Source organism: Sceloporus occidentalis, unplaced genomic scaffold (genome assembly GCF_023333645.1).
Source record: "Sceloporus occidentalis isolate IW3139 unplaced genomic scaffold, rSceOcc1.0.p SCAF_2, whole genome shotgun sequence".
Taxonomy (NCBI): domain Eukaryota; kingdom Metazoa; phylum Chordata; class Lepidosauria; order Squamata; family Phrynosomatidae; genus Sceloporus; species Sceloporus occidentalis.
The window spans coordinates 75,648,750-75,673,995 of record NW_028316982.1 but is presented as its reverse complement, the minus strand read 5'-3'; the positions used below and the strand labels follow the sequence as shown (position 1 = coordinate 75,673,995).

Below are 25,246 nucleotides of genomic sequence, written 5' to 3'. Positions count from 1 at the left end.
GCTGCACCTTACGTGGTCTCATCTGTGAGGCTAACAAGGTGTTTCTGAAAAATAAAACATATACAAAAGCAATGTCCATATCTTAAAATGCAAACAGCTAAAATGCACCAAACTGGAAAAAAATGTTCTAAGATCGCTTAGTACAATCATGAAATAAATGTGTATGTTTATTCACACATTCATTCACATTACAAGTGTGTGTGAATTTCAGTGCCAGAGGAAAACACAAAGGTTCAGAATCCAGTACAAAACAGGATGGGAAGAAAATGTAAGTGAGAATGGGTGAAACTCAGTGTGACTGAAACTGAGAGATTTTCACATTCTTAGGGTCAGGATCACATTGATCATCAGTTCTTGTAGCAGCAGCTCAACTAGCCTAAAAACCCTGTGGAGCTGTAAAATTAAAAGTTTGAATCTGAAGCTTTTATAGTGATTCAAGTTTCCAAATAACTCTAATACCTGTACTGTCTTTTTTCCAAATTACTGAGTGCAATGTTCCTGATATATTCAGATGATACGATCTGGCTATTGCAGCAATGCAGTTCTCTCTCTCTCTCTCTCTCTCTCTCTGTGTGTGTGTAAGAGAGAGAGAGAGAGAGAGAGAGAGAGAGAGAGAGAGAGGTGGAAAGTGAGATTTATGGGAGGATTAACTTTTATTCTGTACTGAACCTTCTCTTTAAAACATCGTCTGCTGAGTGACAGCTGAGTTCTTGCTTAAGACAGTACTGATGTTATTAATACCATACATGAGAATAGATCTGAACCAAATGTTTGCTATGGACTTTTAACATTTAAACTTCTAACTTTAAAAACACTTTAAACTTTTAAAACATGTAACTTTTATCTTTAAAAATGAATAATGTTAAAAAATGCAGCTAGCATACAAAGTTCTCCCTAGGTTTTCCAACAAAAGATTAGTCTATACTAGGGGCAAAAATTCGAATGGACTCCTATCCCCCCTGCCCCTGCATCCACCCCAGAGTCACCTGTGTACCCCTTTCTCTGCAGTGACTTCAAGTAGATTGTTTACACTACCTGACTCTCCCTGCAGAGTTTCCTGGGTCGGCCACTGCTGCTCCTGCTACCACTATCCCTGCCACTGTACCATGACTGCAAACTTCAGACCTTGACTATGTCAGTTCCTGACCCAAACTATGAGGTTCTTCCGTCCTCCTCCCTCAGCAGTTCTGGGTTTGGTGGCACGCCTATTCCTCTGAGGCAAGCAATGCACCCAGCATGGGATCTGGGTGCCTGGTCTGAGGAGGAGGAAACTAGTAAGGGAATTGACCTGTACATTAAAATGGTGGCACAAACTCCGGAAAAAACTCTGAAGTTTAAAAATTGTGCAATAAGATAGGATACCCTGAATCAAAGGTGGATAGGCTCATACATTGTGGGGTTTTTTAAAGGATTTTCGAGTGGTGTAGACAAGTAAAAAATCTTCATAATTATTGTTGCCTCAGATGCTGCTGCCGAATAACCACAGGAGACCGTGCTGGAGGAAAGGCCACAACTTTATTAAGCAAACCATTGGTAGGGTTGGCACAAAGCATGAGGTCAGGATCTGCGAAATCAAACAACCCCACGTTTGTCTGATTAACCACAACCTGGCACCCACCAGGCATTGGGATGACCTAGGGGCTAAGGACCACCGTATGACCGCATCTCTGCCATGCGTTCACATATTCGCTAAGCCCCTAGTCACCGGGAGGCGCTCTCGCGTTATGGCCCCCTCAATGGCCATACGCCTGCCCTATTCGCCCCCGGGTCCCGACTGACTCCCAAACCAGAGCTCCGTAGCCCTGGTACCACACCGTGCAGATCCTGGCCTATGCTGCCGCCCCAAAGTTGTAACAAAAAACCCAAACCCAAGCGGTGGGTGGGTGGGAGAAGGCTCAGCTCCTCCTCCCTTCCTGCTTGGCTCCTAACCATCCGGAGCCAAGTGCCGACTGAGGGCCGGGGCTGGCAGCACGGCCTATATAGGCCTAAGCCCCGCCCTCAGTACCACCTGACCAGGAGACTCCTCCTCCAGGGCAGCTGAACCAATCATCTGCCCTGGAGGACCGGAACTCCCAATCACCGAGCCCAGCTCCCAGAGCGTTGCGGGGCGGAAGGGCCTCCCTTTCACCCCGCGCACCAAGAGCACTCTGGGGCTTGTAGTCGTTCGGTGGGTCTAGCGGCAAAGCGGTCAGCCTGCCAAGTCGGGCAACCGCTTTTTTCTCTCCTACAGACAGAGAAAACTGAAATAAACATCTTAGCATTTTTCATGAAAAGTCCATATAAAAGGCGCTTATATACTTTGAGTTACAGGATACACAACTAAACCTGTAAAGTCTGAGCCAGAGTAGGAATCTTAAATTGCTATGTTCATGTTTATATCCAACAAGCTATCTGCTTTGTCCAGCTGATTTTCTTCATGTACATACAGAGGGTGAAATTCAGTTGTTACTCCTTACTAGAGTAGGTTCACTGAATGGATGGGACTTGTTATGTCAACATTTATGTAAGTTCCATTCATTTAATAGGTCTACTTTAGCTGAGACTACCAGTTGAATTCAGTCTTTATCACTGCACTGCACTTGGTGGATTGGGATGAATACCAGCCTTGTAATGGAGATTAAGGAACTGTAGAAAACAAATTTTATGAAATTGGAGGCTTGGCCGAAATGAACAATGTGAGCATTAAAATAATTGAGGAAAATATATTTCTATCACAATGGAAATTATTTTTTCTCATTCTCTAAGGTAACTCTTGATTCCAGACTATGGAACGTCCTGCCGGACAAGATCCATCAAATTGCCAGCTTAGAGAGCTTTAAAAAAGCTGTCAAGATGGATCTCTTCTGGCAGGCTTTTCCTGAATAAAAGTGTCTGGCTACAGAATGATTGCCCCTCACATCATGTATTAGCCCACCACTCTGTCCTTGTTATATATATATTTTTATTGTGTTATTAATAGATATTTTAATCTCCAATTTTAATTGTATCATGTTTAATCCAGTTTTAAGGGGGGGGGAATTTGGGACATAATGTTGAATGTGGATACAGTCGGCCCTTCTTATACACGGATTTTTTATACACAGATTCAAGCATACACGGTTTGAAAATGTTTCAAAAAAGTATAAATTTACCTTGATTTTCCATTTTTTATAAGGGACACCATTTTGCTATGTCATTATATGTAATGGGACTTGAGCATACATGGATTTTGTTATACACGGGGGATCTTGGAACCAAACCCCAGCGTATAACAAGGGTCCACTGTATTTTAATGTGTTGTGAGCCGCTTTGATTGTCTTGTCACAGAAAAGCGGGATAAAAATAAAAGTTTTATTTATTTATTATGTCTTGTTATGCTAAAACAGACTTGACACAACTATTTCTTTGAATACTAAGGGGAAGGGAATGGAAATTTTGTACTTTGCAGTGTATTTTGGTTGAGGAAAGGAGGGGCCAAGCTCATTTATGGTGAGCCCTGCCTGCCTTAGTTCCAGTGGAAGGCATTTTCTGCAAGGTGCTCTAAGAACATTTCTGAAGAGCAAAGTACAGTGGGTCCTTGTTATCCACTGGGGTTTGGTTCCAGGATCCTCCTTGGATAACAAAATCCATGGATGCTCAAGCCCCATTAAATGTAATGGCATAGTTAAATAGTGTCCCCGATATAAAATGGAAAATCCAGGCTTGCTATTTGGAATTTATACTTTTTTAAAAAAATATTTTCAAGTTGTGGATGCTTGAATCCATGGATAAAAAAATCTGTGAATACGGAGGGCTGACTGTATAAATACAATTAATAAGTAAAACAATAAATAAATACATGGTTTACTATTAGAATTTTAAATGATTCTTGTTTCCAAGTCTGTCACTCAAAGATTTATTGATGACATATCCATAATTTTCAATGAAGCTTCATGGATTAACCTTTTTTTTCAAATGGATTAATAATATTAGTCCATTCATAAAAAATTTCCTGCCACCAGCATTCATAATCATTTCCATTTTGGGATTAAAATGTTTCCATCAGTAACCAAACAATGGCTGTAGCAAATTACAAAAAAACAATGGATAAAATGTACTTTGACATTATTGCAGTTGCCATGCATGTACATTAAAAATAAATTGTCCCTTTATCACAATTACTGAGGTTATTTCCCTAGCCTCTGGTTCTGTTTTGCTTCTCAACTGGAGAATCACCATTTCCCCTCTGGCAGTACCGAAGAGAGGAAAATACTGCATTTGGCCATTTTGTTTAGAGATGCCTAACTTTTACTATCTTCAGTACAGTACTTGTTCCCAAAGTCCAAGAGAAAGTAAACTGAGTGGACCACTGGGAAAACGGTAGAAGAAAGTAGGCAATTTGTCTTCACTAAACATTAAGCCATACAGTATTCAGTCCATACCCCGCATTACTTTACAGTTGCCATTAAGAATCAGAATACCACCTCAGTAAAACAAAACTGGATTGGGTCCCACAGTTTAGCACTCATAACTACACATAGCAATACCATTACATCCTCATGCATTTGACACTAGCCAGACTAAATAAGTGAGAACAGGTTCCACATAGCTCTCGAAGAGAAAGCGTAAACTAGTGAAAAATTTATGGTAGGAAAACTGTTGACTAAACAAAGCAAAGCAAAAATCTGCCTTTTCTCCTGCCAAGCATATTGTAGCATTTAAAATGTAAGTGGAAGACTTAAAAAAAAAAAAAAAAAAAAAAGGGGGGGGGTAACACATTGTTTCCAGGGTCAAACATGTTCCTGTTGAAAAGGAATCTAAGCAGTTATCACTGAAAGCAGGGATATGTTTTTTGTTTTTTGTTTTTTTAAAAATCATTTAATCACACTCATTGAAACACATGATAGACAACACATAAAACAACAATTTTAAAAGTTACTAAAAAAGTATCAAAAACATTCAATCAAGTTCTACCAAAACATTTCTACCTACTTACCTGATATACACCTCTGTCAACTTTCAACATACATTCAACATCATAAAATGATTTCTTAATCTTTACTGGTTGGAAATAATTCTAACTGTTCTACATTTCCCCCGTGTGTGTGTGTGTGTGTGTGTACTTTTCTTATTCTTTCCTATCTTTTATCAATTTATATTTATATACTGTATTAATATTGTTCTTTATCTTTTCCTTTTCTTCTTAATCCTGTATCCCTATTGCTCCTGTATTCTCCCAGAAATGTTTCAAATACTCTATAAGTTCTGACCATTCTTTCCTGAATTTGTCTATTGATCCATTTCTGATTAAACTTGTTAATTTATATATTTTGTTATAGTCATGCATTTTTAGTAACCGTTCTTTTGTGTCTGGTAGATTATCTTTTTTCCATTTTCTTGCATAAAAGATTCTGGCTGCTATGATAATGTAGAAAAGGGTTTTCACCATGCTTATGCACCACTGGAACCAGGGTTGAGTGTTGTTTTTTATCCTAGGATAATTTGGGTACTCAAAACCCAGTACTTCTCGCTTAGTGCAGAGCTTTTTGCACTGAGAACAAAAGCAAAAAAAGGACACTCTATTCAGCTATGATTCAACCATAGCAGTGAGGGTCTGTGCCCTATTAGTTATGCCATTTAGTGGACATACTTTACTACATATGCTCCTCCTAACACTAAGACCTATGCGGAACTTGACAAATGCTGTCACATTGCCTCAAACAGCTGTAAATGTTTAAGTCAACTTAAGTGTGATGGCACCTAATTCAGAGTAAAAGAAAATCAGTGATTCTTGAAGAGAAGCAGAGAATTTTGGCTACATTTCTAGCCCTTTGAGAAAAATAAGAAATTGTCTCTGTGCTGAGGGGAGGTAACTGTCAGAAGTAATATGTGGCTACTGATCAGAGAGCTTTTACCAACAGTGCTGCTCAACATGATCCTTCTAGTGAAGAGAATATTATCTTGACACATAAGCCATCAGTTCAAATGCAGGAAATGCTTTTCTTTGAAGAGCAGAGAACCTTTGTTCCTCCCTCATTTCATAGTCTTGCATGGTATATTTACATGTATAAGAGTTGGGGTTATTCCTTGCTATGTATCTCTTTGTCATGGATGTAGTGTCTTTAAGGGTGGGTGTAGTAAGGAGCTTGGGAAAATATTCGGCTATATGGGATTTTACTTTGAGTGGAAGATGGTTTTATTGTGAATTTTTATTTTTGTATTTTCTTTTAATTTAGTTGGTGTTTAATCAATACTGTATGCTTCCTTGCTTTTTTGTTAACCATTATTTTGAATAAATATAATTACAGGACAGGTTGTCATGCAATGTTTCTAAAACTAACAGATCTCGATTTCCCTACCTGTATCCTTCCTTGCCTTACTTTATTGGCAGCATAATTTTTTTTTCTAGTACTACTTTTTCAGGTGTTTCTTACCTCTGGGATGAGGTATTTCATCACAATTTCTTTGCCTTTCTCTCCTAGTTTTTCATCTGGTGTAAGTTCATATTCTGCCTGGAAAAGAAAATAAGAAATGTTCTTCAGTTATGCCTTCTAGTTTCATTTTCACAATATAAAGAGAGATTGCTACATTCAAGAACATGGAGAACAATCTATAGGCTTCTGTTCATAGGTAGGTTAGTCTGTTTTAGAACAAAAAGGATATTAACAGATCCTGCAGCACTTTTAAGATTAACAAGGAAGAAGAAATTTCTTCCATAAGCTCTCATGGATTCAGTAACCTTATATTGGAAGCTGCTACTTCTATCCAGTTATTTCCAGAGTTGCAACTGAGTTCTTTTATTTATTTATTTTTACCATATAGACTTCCGGTGGAGACTTACCTGTACACTTCATGTCATCCCATTTAAAAGCCAACATTCAATTTCAAAACAACCAGACCGAAACAAATTCACTGCTTTGTAATAACGTGTCCATGCACACAATCTGAAAACATATGCTTGCACTCACTAGGCTGCATCTACACTGCAGAATTAATGTAGTTTGATACCACATTAACTGCCATGGCACAATACTATGGAATTCTGGGATTTATAGTTTTCTGCGATATTTAGTTTTCTCTGTCAGAGAGCTCTAGTGTCACAACTAACTAGAAACCCCAGGATTCCATAGGATGGAGCCATGACAGTTAAAACAGCGTCAAGCTGCATTAGTGCTACAGTGTGACAGCAGCCTTACTTGCTCTTTTCTTTGGTTATGAATGTGTTCCTAACAAGTTGCACAACACACACATTGATTGCCTGCAGTCTACATGTCAGGTCAGGAGGGAGGTGTGGTGGGGAAATCTATATAGAACAAGAATAGCAAAATCCTCATGTTAACCTCACACTTTCCTCTCCCTGACACTGTTACGGTTATGTAGGGATTATGTATTTATGGAAGTACCACATCTCATTGATGGAGCACAGCCTTTTTTCACACAGAAGCTCTTCGGTTCAATAGTTACAATCTCTAAGATTTAAAAAAGTATCAGGTAGCATGAATAAAAATGACCATATATTCTGGACAAGGGCTGCAGTTCACAAAAAGCTTCACAGCAAATTAGCTGGGGAGAAGCCTTCAGGACATTCTGCCTTAATTCCTAGAAATCTCTAAGTAACTCAGGTCTGACTATGTGTAGCTATGTGTCCTACTAAGGTGACTCTGTGGCCTACCTTTAAATGGATAGACCCAATAAAAAAAATAACCAGAGGCTAAACAAATATTTAAGGCATCTTCCATGTAAAGGGCTGTGTAGTCCAAGTCCTAGAATCACAGGAAGGTACCCAACCAGTGGCCTTTCCATAGTTAGGACTTTCATAGTAGACCCTAACCTAACTAGGGCCCTGTCCTGATGGCCTGATAGCACGTCTTGGCAACGTACTAGGGTTGCCTCGGGGCGTTGCTTACATACGACCCGCAACCCTAGTAGGTCGCCAGGATGTCAAAATGGCGGCACCCTGTCTACATGGGCACTACCATTTTGACATAATGGCCGCGTTGCGTCCAAACAGCACGACCATTACGTTCTGGTGCCACTGCAGGGCGCCTGTGGCGCCCTTTCAGCGGCGCCGAAAGGAGCTCCGAAACGGAGCTCCTTTTGCGCCATGTATCGCTGGTGCAGCTTTTACACGGCTGCGCCAGCGATACAAAAGAGAAAGGGGCTGAGTGCCCCCTTTCTCTCTTTCCTCGCCACTGTCGGGGTGTCCTTGGGGCATGAAGCCCCAAAGACACCCCTTTCCAGACCACGGAGAAGCGGCATTTTGCTGCTTCCCCAAGGCCTGGAAAAGCGGCGGATCGGGGCCTCTGGGGCTGCCTCTGTGGCAGCTCAGGCCCCGTTCCGTTGGGGAAAGGAGCGGGTGCAGGCCGCCCCAAAGGGGCGGTATCCCGCCTAGATTATTCTAATTATTGCTAAATATACATTGCACTCTGTAAACTAGCATAGACTTTTTTTTTTTTTGCAAATCTTTGTTCTTTTTGGTAATGCATAAATCCTGTCCACACACGCAGTCATTATACCCACTCACACACAGGCTGGCTGGTGCTGAGCAGAGTTGTAAATGAACATTTCTGGAGGGCACCAATTTGGGGAAAGCTAGTATAGCACTTATAAATATTCTGGTCCTCAAACTCTTTAAATGTTTAAGTATGGACTTTATAGCCAGGGAGCTCCATAATGTTGGGATCACTCCCCTCAGAGGATAATGGGAATGTTTCACACATGTATTTACACTTTGCCATCTCTGTAGTGAAAAAAACAGTAGTCTTGGTGTATTCATGGGACATAAAGTCCTGAAGAATTTTTAACACCTTGGCTGGATGGTGTTATTTCCATTGAAGCATCACAGTTTATCAATGAGAGTAGACTCACTAAATCAGTGGGAACTTCCTAAGTCAGCACTTACATAAACTTCACTGAACCAATAGGTTTGATGTAGCTGGAACTAGATATTACTAATAGGTTTACTCTAGTTGGAACTAAAGATTTAGGACAAAGAAAGAATACAAGCAATTGCATCCTTTTTTTCAAGATGGGCTTGAGTTGGCATCGGTATCTCCAAATTCCACTTCTTAGATTATTATGAACAATTGTGATAAGATTTTTACCAATACATGGATAGCAACTGTGAGGCTACATATGTATATAGGCTATATGTTGAGATCTACTTTACTTAGAACTATCTCAAGCACTATTTGATGAAAACAGTTTTTCTTCTTCTACTTTGACCTGCTTGCACATTCACTTTTGTTAAGAATTTCACATAAGCATTCCTTTCCAAAGAATATATAGGTTCTTGTATCCTAGGTCATTAGAAGGTTCATTGACCAAAACATTGAGCTTACATTTGAAAGGGATGCCAACAGTGAAGATAATGTCATTTGTGTTGAGATCTGTTTGGCCTATGCTGCAGGGATTCATTGGAAAATTTAATGGGTTTTTCTTGTGGGATTCACAAGCTTCCATATATAGACATGTGCAAGATGCAGCTGACTGCAAATGTGATGAGCTTTGCCTACACTGTCCATCATTTCTAAGGTTTGGACAACTTGATATTACCAGTTTCCTCTTTTAAAGGGGCAAAACTGAATTGTCGGCCAGCAAAACTATCTATTTACAAGCATTACTGTATCTATCACCAAGACAACTGGATGGAACTGGTTGGACAATGGACCTTATCACACTAGACAAATTCTGCTCAGAAATGGGATTTAGAAGTAAATGCGGGATGTTTTTCAGACAATGTTTCTTTCAAACAGCAATAACGCAAAAATAAAGTGAACAAAAAGTGGAAAAAACCAACACGTTTTTACTTTCAGGAACTTCCCGAAAGTAAAAAGGTGTCATTTTTGTCCACTTTCTGTTCACTTTATTTTCGTGTTATTGTTGTTTGGTGAAAATATGTCTGAAAAACATTCGACATTTGCAGGGTTTTTCTACTTTTAAAATCCCACTTCTGAGCAGGATTTGTCTAGTATGATAAGGCTTTATGGCAGAGAGGTGTCAGGGAGAAAATTCTGTGCTTAATGGAATTCTTAAGTGAGAGGTTAATAAATGGTTAGTCAATCTAACAAAATGTGGTTACTCTGCTCTGGCGTGTGATGTTAATGCATCATCTACCTAGCTTGAATTGCCCTATGACCCTGAAGATGTGGGAAAGTTTTGTTTTTATCAAGATGAAACATTTTAGGTTTCAGGTAGGAGAGGTTCTTACTCTTTATCCCCCCCTCCAACTCTAACCCTTTTTTTCTCTAGATTTTATTTTATGCAGGTCTGTCATGTTGCTCTGGAGCTCTTCTATGATAAAGATGATCTAAAAGACAATGGCCAGTGCTATCTTAGATATTATGAAATAATCTAAACAAAGGACATACTGTTATAAGGAGCATATAACTCCCTTGCTGAAACAGTTTCACTGGCTCACAACTGTTTCTGGGAACACAATTGGTTGTGATTGATAAAGCCCTATATGGTTTACATCCAGGCTAACTGAAAGATCTTATCTCCCTATAAGAACCTACGAGAGTCTTGAGATTCTGGGGAACAGTTTCAGTCCTGCCACCATCACAGGTCTATCTGAGAAGACCATGAGAGAGAGCCTTCTCAGTGGCTGCTCCCAAACTGTGGAATTCCTGTTTATGGGAAGCTAAGCTGGCTCCCTTTCTGCTCTCCTTTTGCTAGTGGACAAAATACAGGTGTTTAATGATTAATTTGTGATGGAGAGCCTTTTATGGTGTGTGTGTATGTGTGTGCTGCACAGTCAGAATTCTGTATGCACAGATTCTTTATCCACAGATTCAAGAATCCATGGCTTGAAAATATTCAGAAAAGTGAACCTCGATTTTGCAATTTTATATAAGGAACATAATTTTACTATCCATTGTATTTAATGATATCCAAGGGTGGGGTGGGGGTCCTGGAACTAAACCTCAGCAGATATCCAGGGCCCCTCTGTATTTTAACGTCATTGTTACTTTTTAAAAACAATTTTATACTTAATACTTTATTTTATACTTAAATTTAATGGTCTCTAAAGTTAAGGTCTCAGATTATGGCCCGAAAATCTCAGGACCCAGTATCCTTTTGACCTGACAACTCTACTATACAGTATACTCACAAAGTAGAAGCCCTCTCATCTTTTAGACTATGGTTGGTATCCTTTTCGTTAGTCCCAGCTAGAGTAGACCAACCACTTTCTGAATGGTGAGTCAAAACACAACTATATCCCACTGATTGAATGAATAGTCAGGCCTAACAACAGGATTTAGGCCTATGACAAATAAGCTTCTTTCTGACATACCAAATGTTGTGGCATTCTGAAAAGCATTTAACACCATGATGAATGTAAGGTAGTACCGTGGGCCCTTTCTATATGCGGGGGATCTGTTCCAGACTCCCCTCCTGCATATGGCAAAAAACATGTAAACTCAAGCCCTGTTTGTTTTAATGAGGGCGCCCCCTGAGCACCATTCATTCTTCCTGGGCTTGCTGTCCGCATGACCTAGAGTCTGCATATAGCAAGCCTGCGTATGGCTCGGGTGCGCTGTATGTTTTTAGGTACCATCTCAGATGGACACATACAACCTGGGGTAGGTTTCAGTTACTATTCCTGCCAGTATACCTTCAGAGTAAAGTTACAATTCATTTATATATATATATATAAATACACACACACACAGTGTAAAATAAACTTCTAAGATGGCTATGCTTCATATAAGGAATGCACTGATGGAGGAAATACATGACTACAGACCTTCCACTATCATAACTGTATGGGGATGGACCAATTAAATACCCATAAAACTGAATACAAAAGGGCTTTCAAAGTTCTTTCATCCAATTTCCTGTCCATTTAGATACTATCTGACTACAGGTCATTTTGCCTCTTGAAAGCATGAATACCCAGGCATGTTTATGGCATCTTAACGACATTTGTTCCCTCCTCCCACACCTACCCTTTTGAACCTATTCTAAAGAATAAAAAAACACATGGATAAAAGAAGTCTTTTAGAAAGGTTAGAAAACCAGAAGTCTTATCTCAGCTGTCACAATTTATGATCACCACAAAGACAGGATTTCAGGCACCAGCAAGACTAAAGAACTATTAAAATCCAAAAGCACTGCTAATATGAAAGAAAATATTTGTATTTCAACTTCTATGTGCTTTATAGCCACACAAAGACCTGAAAAGGACTAAGCAGTAAAACAGTTCAAAATGCAAATCATGCCCTCATCCAACACAACTGATTACCAAATAATTATGGCACAGTTTGCTCCCCTCACTACCTTTCAAAGCATATATTTAGCTCTTTTAAAAACTGATAATCTCATATAGGATTTGGTTTACAGATCACATTGAGCAATGTTAAATTACTTGGATTTACAGAACATCCAGTTTCCAGGATGTCATATTCCAGTCCCACAAATCTGGGTAGCCTTGTGCACCTATCATTTCAAATAATTTGCGCATTATGCAAACCAAGTGGTTTCCATAGTTGGGGAAAGTTTCAACAAACCCACTGCTTCCTAATTTTCCACTCAGAATGACTCCTGCCTAAATAGTTTTATGGATAGGAAACAAACAGCTGTTTTAAATTATTGTATATATTTGACTACAAGTCAAGAAATGTATGCCCCAAAATTGACCCTAAAATCTGGGATCAAATTATATACGGGTCAATACAGTCACCATGGGTTGAGATCGACAGGAGGACAGTTAACAACAACAACAACAAAAACAACAAACAATAATATTGCTCATAAAGCTCCTTTAAAAAGCAGTGCCGATGCCCCCTCTCTGTGCCTCGGCAGTAATTGCTGAAAGAGCACCAGTGATTCCCTTCTCAATCTTATCTCCAAGCCTTTACTCCTCTCTATCTTTTCCCCTATGGCCTCTCTACCTTTCCCCCAATGTCTGAATATCACTCAGCAAATGAAGCTTCTGGGAGGTGCTGACCACTTCAAGGATCCTTTATGAAGTGGAGAAAGGGTCAGAAGGTTTAACCTCTGAGTACCAGATGCCAGAGCGCTTCCTCGAAAATGCTCTGGCAACTGCTGTCAAAGGGCTTTGCAAGCCCCTGAGTCAGTGCTAAGTTCAAAGGAGGGAGAAAAACAGGACACATCAAAATGGATATGTTGGGAACATGTGGAAAAAAATACAGAAGAAAGAGGAGCGCTGTTATTTTTGCTCACTTAATCAAGCAAAATGAAAGATATTTTAATACATTAAATTAAATTACATTGGAAAATTGGTGGACATGTCGGTAGCACTCTTGAAATAAATACAGTGCACCCTTGATATCTGTGGGGGATCCATTCTGGACCTCCGCGTAGGTAGCAAAAAACACGAGACCTTAGGTCCTGTTCTTTTGAATGGGTGCGTGCTCCCGATTGCACCACCGCATGCACACGTGGCCATTCAAAAAGCTGGAGTTTGCCATCTGTGGAAGCTCAAAAGTGGATGGCAAGCCTGTGCCTGGTGCAGGCACACTGTACATTTATTTCTCTCTGTGTTTGAGCAGTGTGTGCTACATAAACCAGCCAGCAATGAATACAACCCTCAGGACTAAAAAGATTGTGCAGCTATGACTAAGAGTACATCACAAAGGCAAATGGAATTTAAGACAATTTGTCTTAAGAAGTCTAAGGAGTTTATCACATGGGGGAAATTGGAGGATTTAAAAGGCGTTATCCAGGGACAGTTGCACGACTGCAGCTAAGATTTTGACACTACGTTGCAATCTAACAGGACTTACCCCAGGAAGAACAAGGAATGCTCCAGCAACAAATCATTCATGGGATTTTCTGCAAGGTGCTCTAAGAACATTTCTGAAGAGCAAAGTACACTGGGTCCTTGTTATCCACTGGGGGTTGGTTCCAGGATCCTCCTTGGATAACAAAATCCATGGATGCTCAAGCCCCATTAAATGTAATGGCATAGTTAAATAGTGTCCCTGATATAAAATGGAAAAACCAGGCTTGCTATTTGGAATTTATACTTTAAAAAAAATATTTTCAAGCTGTGGATGCTTGAATCCATGGATAAAAAATCTGTGAATAAGGAGGGCTGACTGTATAAATACAATTAATAAATATTAAATAAATACATGGTTTAGTATAGAATTTTAAATGATTCTGGTTTCCAAGTCTGTCACTCAAAGATATTGATGACATATCCATAATTTTCAATGATGCTTCATAGATTAAGCTTTTCCCCCCAAATGGATTAATAATTTTAGTCCATTCATAAAAAAATTCCTGCCACCAGCATTCATAATCATTTCCATTTTGGGATTAAAATGTTTCCATCAGTAACCAAACAATGACAGTAGCAAATTACAAGAAACCAATGGATAAAATGTACTTTGACATTATTGCAGTTGCCATGCATGTACATTAGAAATAAACTGTGCCTTTATCACAATTAATGAGGTTAAAGTGCAGTTGTACCTCTTTAAACATTTTTGTAAGTGATGCACACTGATTTCTTACTAACTTATCTTAAAGAGGGTATCCAGAGCATCACTGCAAAGAAGATGCCAGCATACTACCTTTTTGCCAAAAATGACTTTACACCAAGTCAATTCTAGCTGAGCACCATAGTTTGAGATTGATATATGCAGAATGTGTGGTGTGTGAATATTTTGACTATTAAAATATATCCTGGTCTTCAGGCAGAAGATATGGCCCAGCCCAGACAAACATTCTGGAACCTGGAACTGTCTTCAGACAAAGTATAGGTTCTACTGCTTGAGTCAGGCTATTAAATATCCTATTTTCTCTCTTGCATTTACATCTTAATTCACCATTTGAATTCTTTTATTATTTCCCTAGTCATATGGAAATCACTGCATAGGTTTAACACTAAGTCTTTGTGTTTTCTTTAATCTTACCCAGCTATTGCAATTTTTCCCTTGCTTCTTTTATCTCTCACTTTCTGGGTCTTTTTAAGATTGCAAAGCTGCAGGCAGGTACTTGCTCATTTTATTCTTGAAAAAATGTCTAGCACAGATTAAGTGCTTTTATACACAGTAAATTACAATGATGATAGATGATAAAGTAGTAGAAGACTTAACAGCTAAGCATGGAGATTATGATCCTAACACAGAAGTCACCTGAAACAGTCTCTGCACAATGGCTGTTAATCCCTTTCACCTATCTAGCATCAAAACCTTTAACCCCCCCCCCCCCCAAAAAAAAAAGACTTTAGAAAATTAAAAATGTAAATTGAAGAAAGAAGGAGCTGCACTGAATTCTTGATGATCGTATACTCTTTTGAGGGCTCAGGACCAGCACTTATTATTAGGCAGAGTGCGGCAGTCACCTCAGCTCTTGAAGTAGGCTGCAAGTACTGGAGGACAGACTTATATACGTGATGTGGTATTCTTCAACATCCCCCAAGATATCTTGCTGATTCTATGAATCTACCCTGGGGGATGGTGGAAGATAACATCCAAACACCAATCTCCAAGAAAAATTCAATTAGCAGCCTAGTTCAAACTAAAATCTGGAGTGGACCCACCAGTCCACTGACATGGAAGTCACCTAGATGGGCTCCTTGGAGACTGAATGATTCTCACTCAAATGTTGGGAATTGTTCTGCTTTTGTGGAAATACTGGGATTGGCAGTTGCCAGGAATTAGAAAGTTCAAGAGAATTGTAAGGATGAAGGTCTGGCCACCAGACAAGGCCAATGGACCGCAACTCTTATTTTGGCCTCCAGCATAGATTTTTTTTAAAATCCAGTAATTACAGTTTGGGTTGTGTTAATCATTTAAACCACTCCCTGTCATCCTAAAAGGAGAGTTATTTTTCTTTCTTTTCTTTTCTTTTTTTAAAATTTACAACACATAAAGGAGATTTAGGGGTAGGGGGATTGCTGTTATTTTATAGTATGAGTAATGTTAAAACCTAAAGGAAAAAAATTCATCCTTTAAACTAAAAGAACAAAAAAAATTAGATTTCCTTTGAAGAGCTTTCTCTGAAAGCCATTTCAAATCACATCAGTAGTGACAGCCAGACAAGGTTATGGTTTATCCCAACACAATATGAATCAATTCTGACCTTTAAGTAAGAGCAGTGAGAGGGATTCTTGTGAATTGGATATGATGGCCTTTTAAAAAGATTTTTTTAAAAAACAAAACAAAAACAGAACAGAATAAATGGTATAGTTATAAGACACAGTTGGGTGAGGCCTTATTTCAATTGTCTCTGAAGTGGTGATTATGGATTATGTTCCAGGACTTTTGGGTCAGTTATTCAAATATATTTGCTAAAAAATATTGATCATCACAAACACACAACATAATCAATCAGAGTGATACATTTTAAAATAAATCATCCCTGGCATGTTGACCTACATTGTATCTAAACCATAAAACAGCAAGAAGAATCAGAGAGGCTCTCATCTACTTTATTAAGTCTTAGAATGGAGGAAATAATAAGGAACTGTGTATTTTTGTTTTAAAAATAATCCTTTAGTCTGATAATAATTAATTACAGTTCACAGATCCAGGTTCAGAGGCTTCTGAACTGCATAGTTACATGAGTGTAACATCAAGGATGTTGTGCGGGGAAGTATCCTATACTTCCTTTTTGTTCAAAGACATCACTGCATATAAGGGTCTGCTCAGGTAAGTCTTTAAAGGATAGGAAACATTGGCTGCTGGAGCCTTGCTGCTGAAGTCTTTGCAGGACCCGGCTCAAGGTGCCAAAGTCCTGGAAGGATCAGGGCTAAGTCATCTGGCACAGTTGGTTCTACTCATGCAGTGCAGCTGGAGGTACAGCTGTTTAGGGGCTGCATTAGCTTCTCAACCCTTGTCACAGCAACATGGCATTCTGGGTTGCCTGTAGACACTCTGGTTGTGTTTTGCCTTTTGTTGCCATATCCCACCCCAGTCTGCTTCCTGACTCTGCCTCCGGCCCATTGGACTCCTAAACTTCTGCCTTGCTGTGCTCGGATCTAGTCTGCTTCTTGACTGGACTCCTGCATCTCTACCTTGCTGTGTTTAGACCTGGACTGATTCCTGACTCTGTCCTTTGCCTCTAGCTCACTGGAATTCTGTCTTGCTGTGCTTAGAACTCAATCTGCTTCCAGACCTTGCCTCCTGCCACTAACTCACTGGACTCCTGGAACTCTGTTTTGGCCTTAGTCCCAGCCTCCGACCCTTCAGGCTCTTGGAACACTGTCTTGCAGTGTTGGTCCCGGGGCTTTGCCTCACCTGGACATGTCCTGGCCTGTGGGATAGCCCTCCTCCTCTTGTGACAGGTCCTTGGACTCTCTTTCACCACCTATGCTCTTGGCCCTGACAACACACGTTAGAATCTGGGCCACCCATGCCTTGGACCCTGACACCATATTAATTGGGGAAATCAATATGCAAAGGGATCTTGTAGCACATTTGAGACCAGCTGAAAGAATCTGGTAACACAAGGTTTTGTAAACTTGAGTCTACTTTATCAGATGCATTCTTCCTCCTCCTTATTATTTGCCATCAAACTTGCTTTGGTTTATGGCTACCCTATGAATGAGAGATTACCAAGAGCCCCAGTCATCAAAACCCTGCTTAGCTCTTGCAAACTCAAGGTCATGGCTTTCTTGACTGACTTAATCTATCTGTAGTGGGGTTTTCCTCTTTTCCTGCTGCCTTCTTTTTGCTGATTATCATAGTCTTTTCCAGTGCACTTTCTTGCAGAATAACTATAACTTGCTGATAGAGAAGGACAGCCAGAGTCTGCCTGAGTGCAGCTTCTTCACAGTGAAGCACTAAATGTCTGTGGGTGTGCATCCAGGAACCACCTGGCTGTCCTTACACATCTGGGAGGAAAGAAGCAGTTTCCATCCTTTTCTGGGGGCTGATTGCCACTTACCTGCCTCCCTCCCAGTTCTCAAAGGTAGGCAGGTAGATTCTGCCATTCAGTGGCTAAATGGGAGGTAGAACCCAGCAACCAGGACAAACAGAAGACATAATCTCTTTTGGATCCATGCAGCTACACTGGGAGAGAATTTTAAGCTCCATCAGGCCAACTCCTGAATTTCAGCCAAAATATTCAGGAAAGTTCTCCTATGCCAGTTCCCACACACAATTAGAATTCAGGTATAGGTTGTTTTTGATCCAACTGTCTGTTCTGTTTGCTACAACTATCTCTCTGTGTGTGGAAGAAATATCTAGATGTCCACAAATTCAAGTTTAATAAAAGTCAAGGGAAAAACTTCTCTGAATACTGATTCATTTCTCAACTGATGTTCCTTGTTTTATAGAAGAGCATTATGCCATGGAAGCAATTGGTTAACTTCCACTTTTCCTCAGTGTAGAATGTACAATTTTCTGGGACAAGGCATCAGCCAGTGTGAGTGGAAGAGATCTGTGCTATATTCTAGTTGAGCTGCTTTGCCTCCAACATATACAGTTTTACCTAAGGCAACTTGCAAAGGGAAACTTTCTGGTCAATACTGAGGGACAATGGGTATAGTAATTCATCAACATCTGCAGGGTCAGAGGTTACTCAGCATTGATTTAGTGATAAAGAAAATTGCACAAGCTAAGAGACATTTTGTAAGTTCAGGTACTGGAATTTTAGGATTTGCACATAGGATGACGACTGTCAATGCAAATCTTTAAGTAGCAGTGCAACAATCATGCAATAATAATCCAAAGTCTAGGGAGCAAAATCAATAGCACAGAAAGACTGGATATATTTGTTTGGGGTGACTGTAGTTTTGAAACTCATAAGCACAGCCATTTTGTTTTTACTAGTCCTTTGGACCTTTCAGTAATAGCATCTCCACATATAGTGCCTTTGAGCTGCAAGAGAATTAGTGTGACAGCTGCTAGCTTTCCAGTAGATGCCTACTGGGAATTTATTCTAGGCAAAGGTTTACTGATGGAACCTTCAGGTCTATAATATTGTGTTGAGCTTCAAGTCTAATAACATAATAATAATAATAATAATTTGTTTTATTTATATACCGCTATTCCAAAGATCATAGCAGTGAACAGCAAGTAAGCTAATTAGCAAGTAAGCTAATTTGCCCCCAACAGTCTAGGTACTCATTTTAGTGACCTTGGAAGGATGCAAGCCTGAGTCGAGCTTGGGCCCTTTTGCTGGTCTTGAACTCGCAACCTTGTGGTTTCGAGTGAATGGCTGCAGTACAGGCATTTAACCACTGCGCCACCAGGGCGATGTCCACATTTTTTTCTATACATAGGTTAGCATACTTAAAAACTGTTTGAGCAGATCACATAAACAACTTTTTTGCCTTCACTTATTACACAATCTGCATGTATCATCCTCAGACTATGCTGCCTAGTTAGAAGGACCCATTGTGTTCAAAGTCAATTTAATGAAGAGGTAGTAAGATGGAAGCTTTTTTGGAATGGTGCTGTAGATTTTGCTGAACATATCCCATTCCCTCACCATTTTGGTCCACACTTCATTTTACATGTTTGTAATCTGTACATTGGCTTGTCAGTACTTATATGGATGTATGCTTGTCTAAACACTTCTCAGAATCAGCCTATTTTGTATTTTGCTGGCTGAGGCATAGGAGAAGATTACACCCTCTCTCCACCCACATACAAAAGTGAAGCAGATTCCTGGTTTAGTTTTATTTCAGTATTTGTTGTGGGATAATGTCCTCCACTGCTCCTATGGTCAGGATGATCATTTAGGATGTAGAAAACAGGCTATGTGATGTATAAAGCTCTGACTTCCAACAGAGAGGCATAGCTAGGGCTCGGGGAGAGAGCTGAATCATACTGCCTAATGACAGAGATGGCTGAAAGGGACAGAGTAGTAGTGACTTGAACAAGCCTAACAGTAACATTTAGTACAACTGGCCTCATTAAATTAGAAAAGAAACTACAGTTCAGTGGTAGAGTACTGCACAGGAAAGGTCCCAACATTAATCCCTGATCTCTCCATCTGGGTTTGGTAAATATTTCCACCTGAAACCGTAGAGAGCCACTGCTAGTCATCACAAACACGCTACTGATAGTCTGGTCCAGTTCAAGGCAGCTTCCCATACATCCACTAGAACAGTGGTCCCCAAACCTTTTCAGGCTACTGCCCCATTTCCTTTTAGGTGATAATGCTAGCACCACCATGCCTATTTGTTGATATTAGGTTTACTGTTTGTGGAGCAGACAGCTGGTCAGCAGTGTCTATCTCAGCAGCACCCAACTCCCCATTGCCACCTCCTCTCATATGTGAATACAGCAGTGGCAGCAGCCCAGACCTGTTCTTCCCTCTCACCCACACTGGCCTTACAGCAAAAGGAAGGTCGGTTGGCCAGCTGTTCGGTTGCTGCTTCCAGGGTAACTGGGTGAAAAGGAGCAGTGACTGAGCTGGTCAAGCAGCAACTGGGGAGCTAACTGAGCAACGACCGGGAAACCTCTCATCTCATGGGCCTTTGCTGCAAGACTGGAACATACAAGACCCTTTTTTATTGCTGCTTGGCAGACTACTTGGTTGATGCTCCTTTTGCACCCTGGGAGCAGCAACTGAGCAGTGACCAAGAAGCCTCTCACCCATGCCAGCCTTGCAGTTCTTGATCACTGATTGTTGAGCTGTTCATTGCTGCTCCCTTTACACCTGATCAAGAAACTGGCTGAGCAGCAACTGAGAAGCCTCTCACCCATGCCAGCCTTGAGGCAAAGGCTGGTGTGGACAAGAAGCTTCTCAGTAGCTGCTCCTTTTGTATCCTGTCATCATGTCACTGGGCAGCAATCAAGAAGCCTCTCACCTCTGTCAGCCTTACAGCAAAGGCCAGTACAGGTGAGAGGTTTCTCTGTTGCTGCTTGACCAGCTACTTGGTTGCTGCTCCCAACGTGCAAACGGAGAAACTTCTCCCCAGCAAGGAAGGACTCTTAATCCTCCTTTGCCCGAGAGAAGAAGGGCACAGCTGGCTTCCCACCTTTATCCCCAGTGAGGAAGGACTCTCAGTCTGAGAGAAGCAAATGACTATGTCAAATAATTGGGTACTCCGGATACTCCTCTTTCTCCTTCTCCATGCATCTTCATATTGCCCCCCCCCCCCACCCCGCCCACACATAAGAAACCAGGTGTGGCAGCACATCAGCAACCTGCCAGCCATGTTCTGGCAAAGGTAATAAAGCTTAAGTAGGATCCCAAATGTGAAACCTCCCTTTTGCCATCATTTCTCCACCACCACCATGTGCTCTAGTTCCTCATTCTCACCGTGGTACTAAAGGCAACTGGTTTACTTTGGCTTTTTAAATGGAATGTGGACTTAAAGTTGTCATTTTTGAATCTATTTGATTTCCATCATAAAATGACATTCAAAACAGTTTGGCTGATTAGTGCTTCAACTATAATTATACTCTCTATCCACTTGCCATGTATTTTTGCAACCCAATGTATCCTGATTTCTTCTGAAATGCTTGATCAAAAATGGCTGTTTTTTCAAAGAACTTAATTTTCTTGTCTTGTTTAATTGATTGCCCTCCCAGGTGTTTTCCTTTCACTTTCTACCCATCCCCACCCAATCTTCCTTTTTTTAAAAAAGGAAATAAAATTAGAAAATAAAAATTAGAAGCATTTCGCAGTGTAGAAAAAAATACGTAGAAACCAAAGGAATGGAGAAACACGGCTTTGTATTTTTTGTTAAGTATATGTTGTATTTTATTTATTTAAAACATTTTATATTGCTTTTTAATTTTTAAAAAATGTCTGGATGAATGCAACCCTGCAATTCATTTGGAAGACTATGGCGGGATACAGACCGCCCCAAAAAGGCGGTCTGCCACTGCCTCCATTTCCGCCAGTGGGAAGCCTCAGCCTCCAAAAGGCGAAGCTTCCCAGCGGCAGAAAAAGAAGCCACAAAAAGCGACTTCTTTTTGCAGCGGCAAGTGATGCCACAGTGCGCCACTGGCGCACTCGTGGCGTCACCTGGGTACCGCGATGTGCGGACACTAGGCATCTATTACGTCAAAATGGCAGCGCCCGTGTGAACAGGGCGCCACCATTTTGTACGTACTCCATACGTACTAGGATTGCGGGCATCTAAAAGAGATGCCCCAGGCAACCCTAGTACGTACGGAGTACATACTTGGGTGCCCGTCTGTTCAGGGCCTATGTTATCCATTTGGAAGACTATGTTCATTCAGCTCTCAACTTATTAATGCAAAACCCAGAATCGTCTTCAATGGACCAACTAACCCATAAAGCTGTCAAAGCAGCATTTTCAAAGCTCAGCAATGACAGCTGTATGATGGAAGCTCACACTTTTACATTACAGCACCAGAATGTAAATTCTGAAGCCTGGAACATTTACAATTAGATTATATTTGATATGCCTTAGGAAAATAATGGTCTCAACTCATGTGGCTTCTATCCATGACAGTTATATCATACAACAGCTTGATCAGAAAGGGTAGGTTCCAACAACAACAAGTAGTAGTAGTACATTTCCATCCAAATTAGGACTCAGAGCTGCTAACAATTCAAAAGAACACCATTAAAAATACAAAATAAATAAATAAATAAATAAACATTATTGGCACTAATTTGCTAAATTCACCTGATCAGTATCCTTTCTTCTCTTAACACACCTTCAAGTTGATTTGCACAACCCTATCCTTGGCTTCTCTTGGCAAGATTTATTCAGAGGAGGCTTGCACTGTTTTCCACTAAGGCTTACTGTGTGTGACTTGCCCAGAGTCATCCATGGGCTTCCCTGATCGAGTAGGGATTAATACCCTGGCCTTCTAGAGTCTTAGTTCAGCACTCACACCACTACACCATGTTTGTTGTTAGCTGCCCTTGAGTCAACCTCAACTTATAGAGACCCTGTGTATGAGACATTTCCAAGCCACCCCATCTTGCACTGCTCTGCTTTGGTCCTGAAGACTCAGGCCTGTGACCTCCCTGATTGGGAATAGCCATCTGGTGTGTGTTCCTCCTCTCTATCAGCTGCCTTTTACTGTTCTTTCTAATGATTCATGCCTTCTCGTGATATGGCCAAAGTACGACAACCTCAATTTGATCATCTTGGCTTCCTAGGAGATTTCAGGCTTGACCTGTTCCAGCACCCATTTGTTTGTCTTTCTGTCTACCCACAGTATTCTCAGCACTCTTCTCCAGCACCACATCTCAAATGAGTTGATTTTCTTTTTATCCACTTTCTTCACTGTCCAGCTCTCACATCTGTATATGGTTATGCAGCATGTAGTGCCATGTTGTATACCATGTACGCTTGTCCCTCCACATTTGTGGCTTTGACTTTTGTGGATTTGATCATTCACGGATTTGATTAATATGTTCTCTCTAGGAATATCTAGGTCCTCCAGTGCAACTCTATGGTCAACCTTAACCAAAAGTCGCACTGAAGAGATTCCTAGAGAGAACATTCCACTAGGCATTTGTAGCTCCTCCAGTGCAATTCTATGGTCAATGTCTGGCAGATGTTGACCACAGAGTTGCACTGGAGGACCTAGAGATTCTTAGAGAGATGTTCTCTCAGGTAAAAACATAGTATTTTTATTATTTGTGGTTTTTCCACATTCACAGGGGTCCTGTGCCCCTAACCCCAGCAAATGTGGAGGGATAATAATAATAATAATAATAATAATAATAATAATAATATTTTTATTTCTATTTCCCGCCTCTCCCAATGGATCGAAGTGGGATTACAAGCATAAAACCACAATAATATCTGATTACAATAAAATATCATCACTTAAAAATACAATTCAGGACGATAAAAACATAATCTAACATGCAGTATTACAGCCAAAAGTAGAATTTTCCTTAGGTTCTTCATAGAAGATCAGGTGGGTAGGCCCGCCGGAAGAGATCCATCTTTAGTACCTTCCTAAAGGTATCTAAGGTGGTAATAAGACGTATCTCTTCCGGCAAGTTGTTCCATAACTTAGGGGCTATGGCTGTATAAGCTCTGTGGGAAGTTGTTGTTAATCTCATCTTTGAGTATTCTAATAAATTCTTCCCAGATCTTCTGAGAGTGCGGGGCAGATTGTGTAGTGCAAATAAAACCAAATAGCTACATTCATTCCACAGAACCTGGAGTTACTTTTAAAAATCAGGAAACTTATTCATATACAAGAAAACACAAATTGAGATACCTTTATCAGAACAAGTAAAATGCATAAAATACATCATGAAAGCTTTCAAAGCTTCACTCGTGCACCTTTTTTTTAGTTCTCCCCATTTCTGGCTTCTAGTGGCTCAGATTCTATGGGGAAGTGCAGCTGAGGAACAGAAATGGAGGAGGCAGAGAAGAGACATTGTTAGCCTGGTAATGCTCTCGTTGCTTCCCTCTTCCCACCCCACCCATCTCCTTTCCGCCTTCTCTTCCTTACTGCAGTGGTGGCTTTCCTAGGCAAAAGCAGAGTCCCTCAATCTCCACTAGTGGATCAGGCTCAGAGAGAAGTGAGTGTATGGGTCAGACACACATATCTCCACCTCACTCCCAACTACTACTCCAGCATAAAGAAACTGCCCTCTCTCCCGCTTGCTTTCACTGTCTGTACTCTTTTTTCTCTCTTTCTTGCTGTGGTGGTGGCTTTGTTAGAGTAGGAATCAAGAGTGAAAACAGGATGGGCAGAGTTGGAAGGTGGGAGGCTGGCTGAGCAGCCAAGTGGCCACACGAAAGGACCTATGGCAAGGGCTGGCTGGGCCTGTGCATTGCTGTTCAATCTGTTCTAGTCTCAAATTGGCATGGAGAAGGAGGAGAAAATCTCCCCTCTTCCTCTGGTACCAAGTACTTGCACTTAGGCAGAAAAAAATGAAATGCATAGATATAGGATGGGGGACACCTGGCTTAACAAGACTACATGTGAAAGGGATCTAGGAGTCCTAGTAGACCACAAGTTGAACATGTGTTGACAATGTGATGCAGCAGCTAAAAAAGCCAATGTGACTCAAGGCTCAACAGAAGTATAGTGTTTAGATTGAGGGAAGTAATAGTACCACTCTATTCTGATTTGGTCAGGCCTCATCTAGAATACATTTCTGGGCACCACCATTCAAAAAGGATGTTGAGAAGCTGGAGTGTGTCCACAGGAGGGTGACCAAAATGGTGAAAGATCTGGAAACCATGTGCTATGAAGAGCGGCTTGTGGAGCTGGGTATGTTTAGCCTGAAGAAGAGAAGGTTAAGGGATGATATGATAGCCCTAGTTAAATATTTGAAATACTGAGGATGGTGCAAATTTGTTTTCTGCAGCTCTCCAGATAAAAGGACCTGGAGCAATGGACTCAAACTACAGGAAAATAGATTCCACCTGAACATGTAAGAGCTGTTCAACAGTGGA

The 25,246-nt window shown here is 40.6% G+C and overlaps 1 protein-coding gene across 3 annotated transcripts in view; it reads right to left on the bottom strand.

Annotated features, from left to right (window-relative positions):
• Window positions 1-25,246, bottom strand: part of GRK5 (G protein-coupled receptor kinase 5) — a 236,380-nt gene that overhangs the window by 89,859 nt on the left and 121,275 nt on the right. For all 3 annotated transcript variants that reach the window (XM_089510030.1, XM_089510029.1, XM_089510031.1), the window contains exon 4: window positions 6,393-6,470. In XM_089510030.1, coding sequence (XP_089366156.1) covers window positions 6,393-6,470 — 78 coding nt within the window. The remainder of the gene's footprint in view (window positions 1-6,392; window positions 6,471-25,246) is intronic.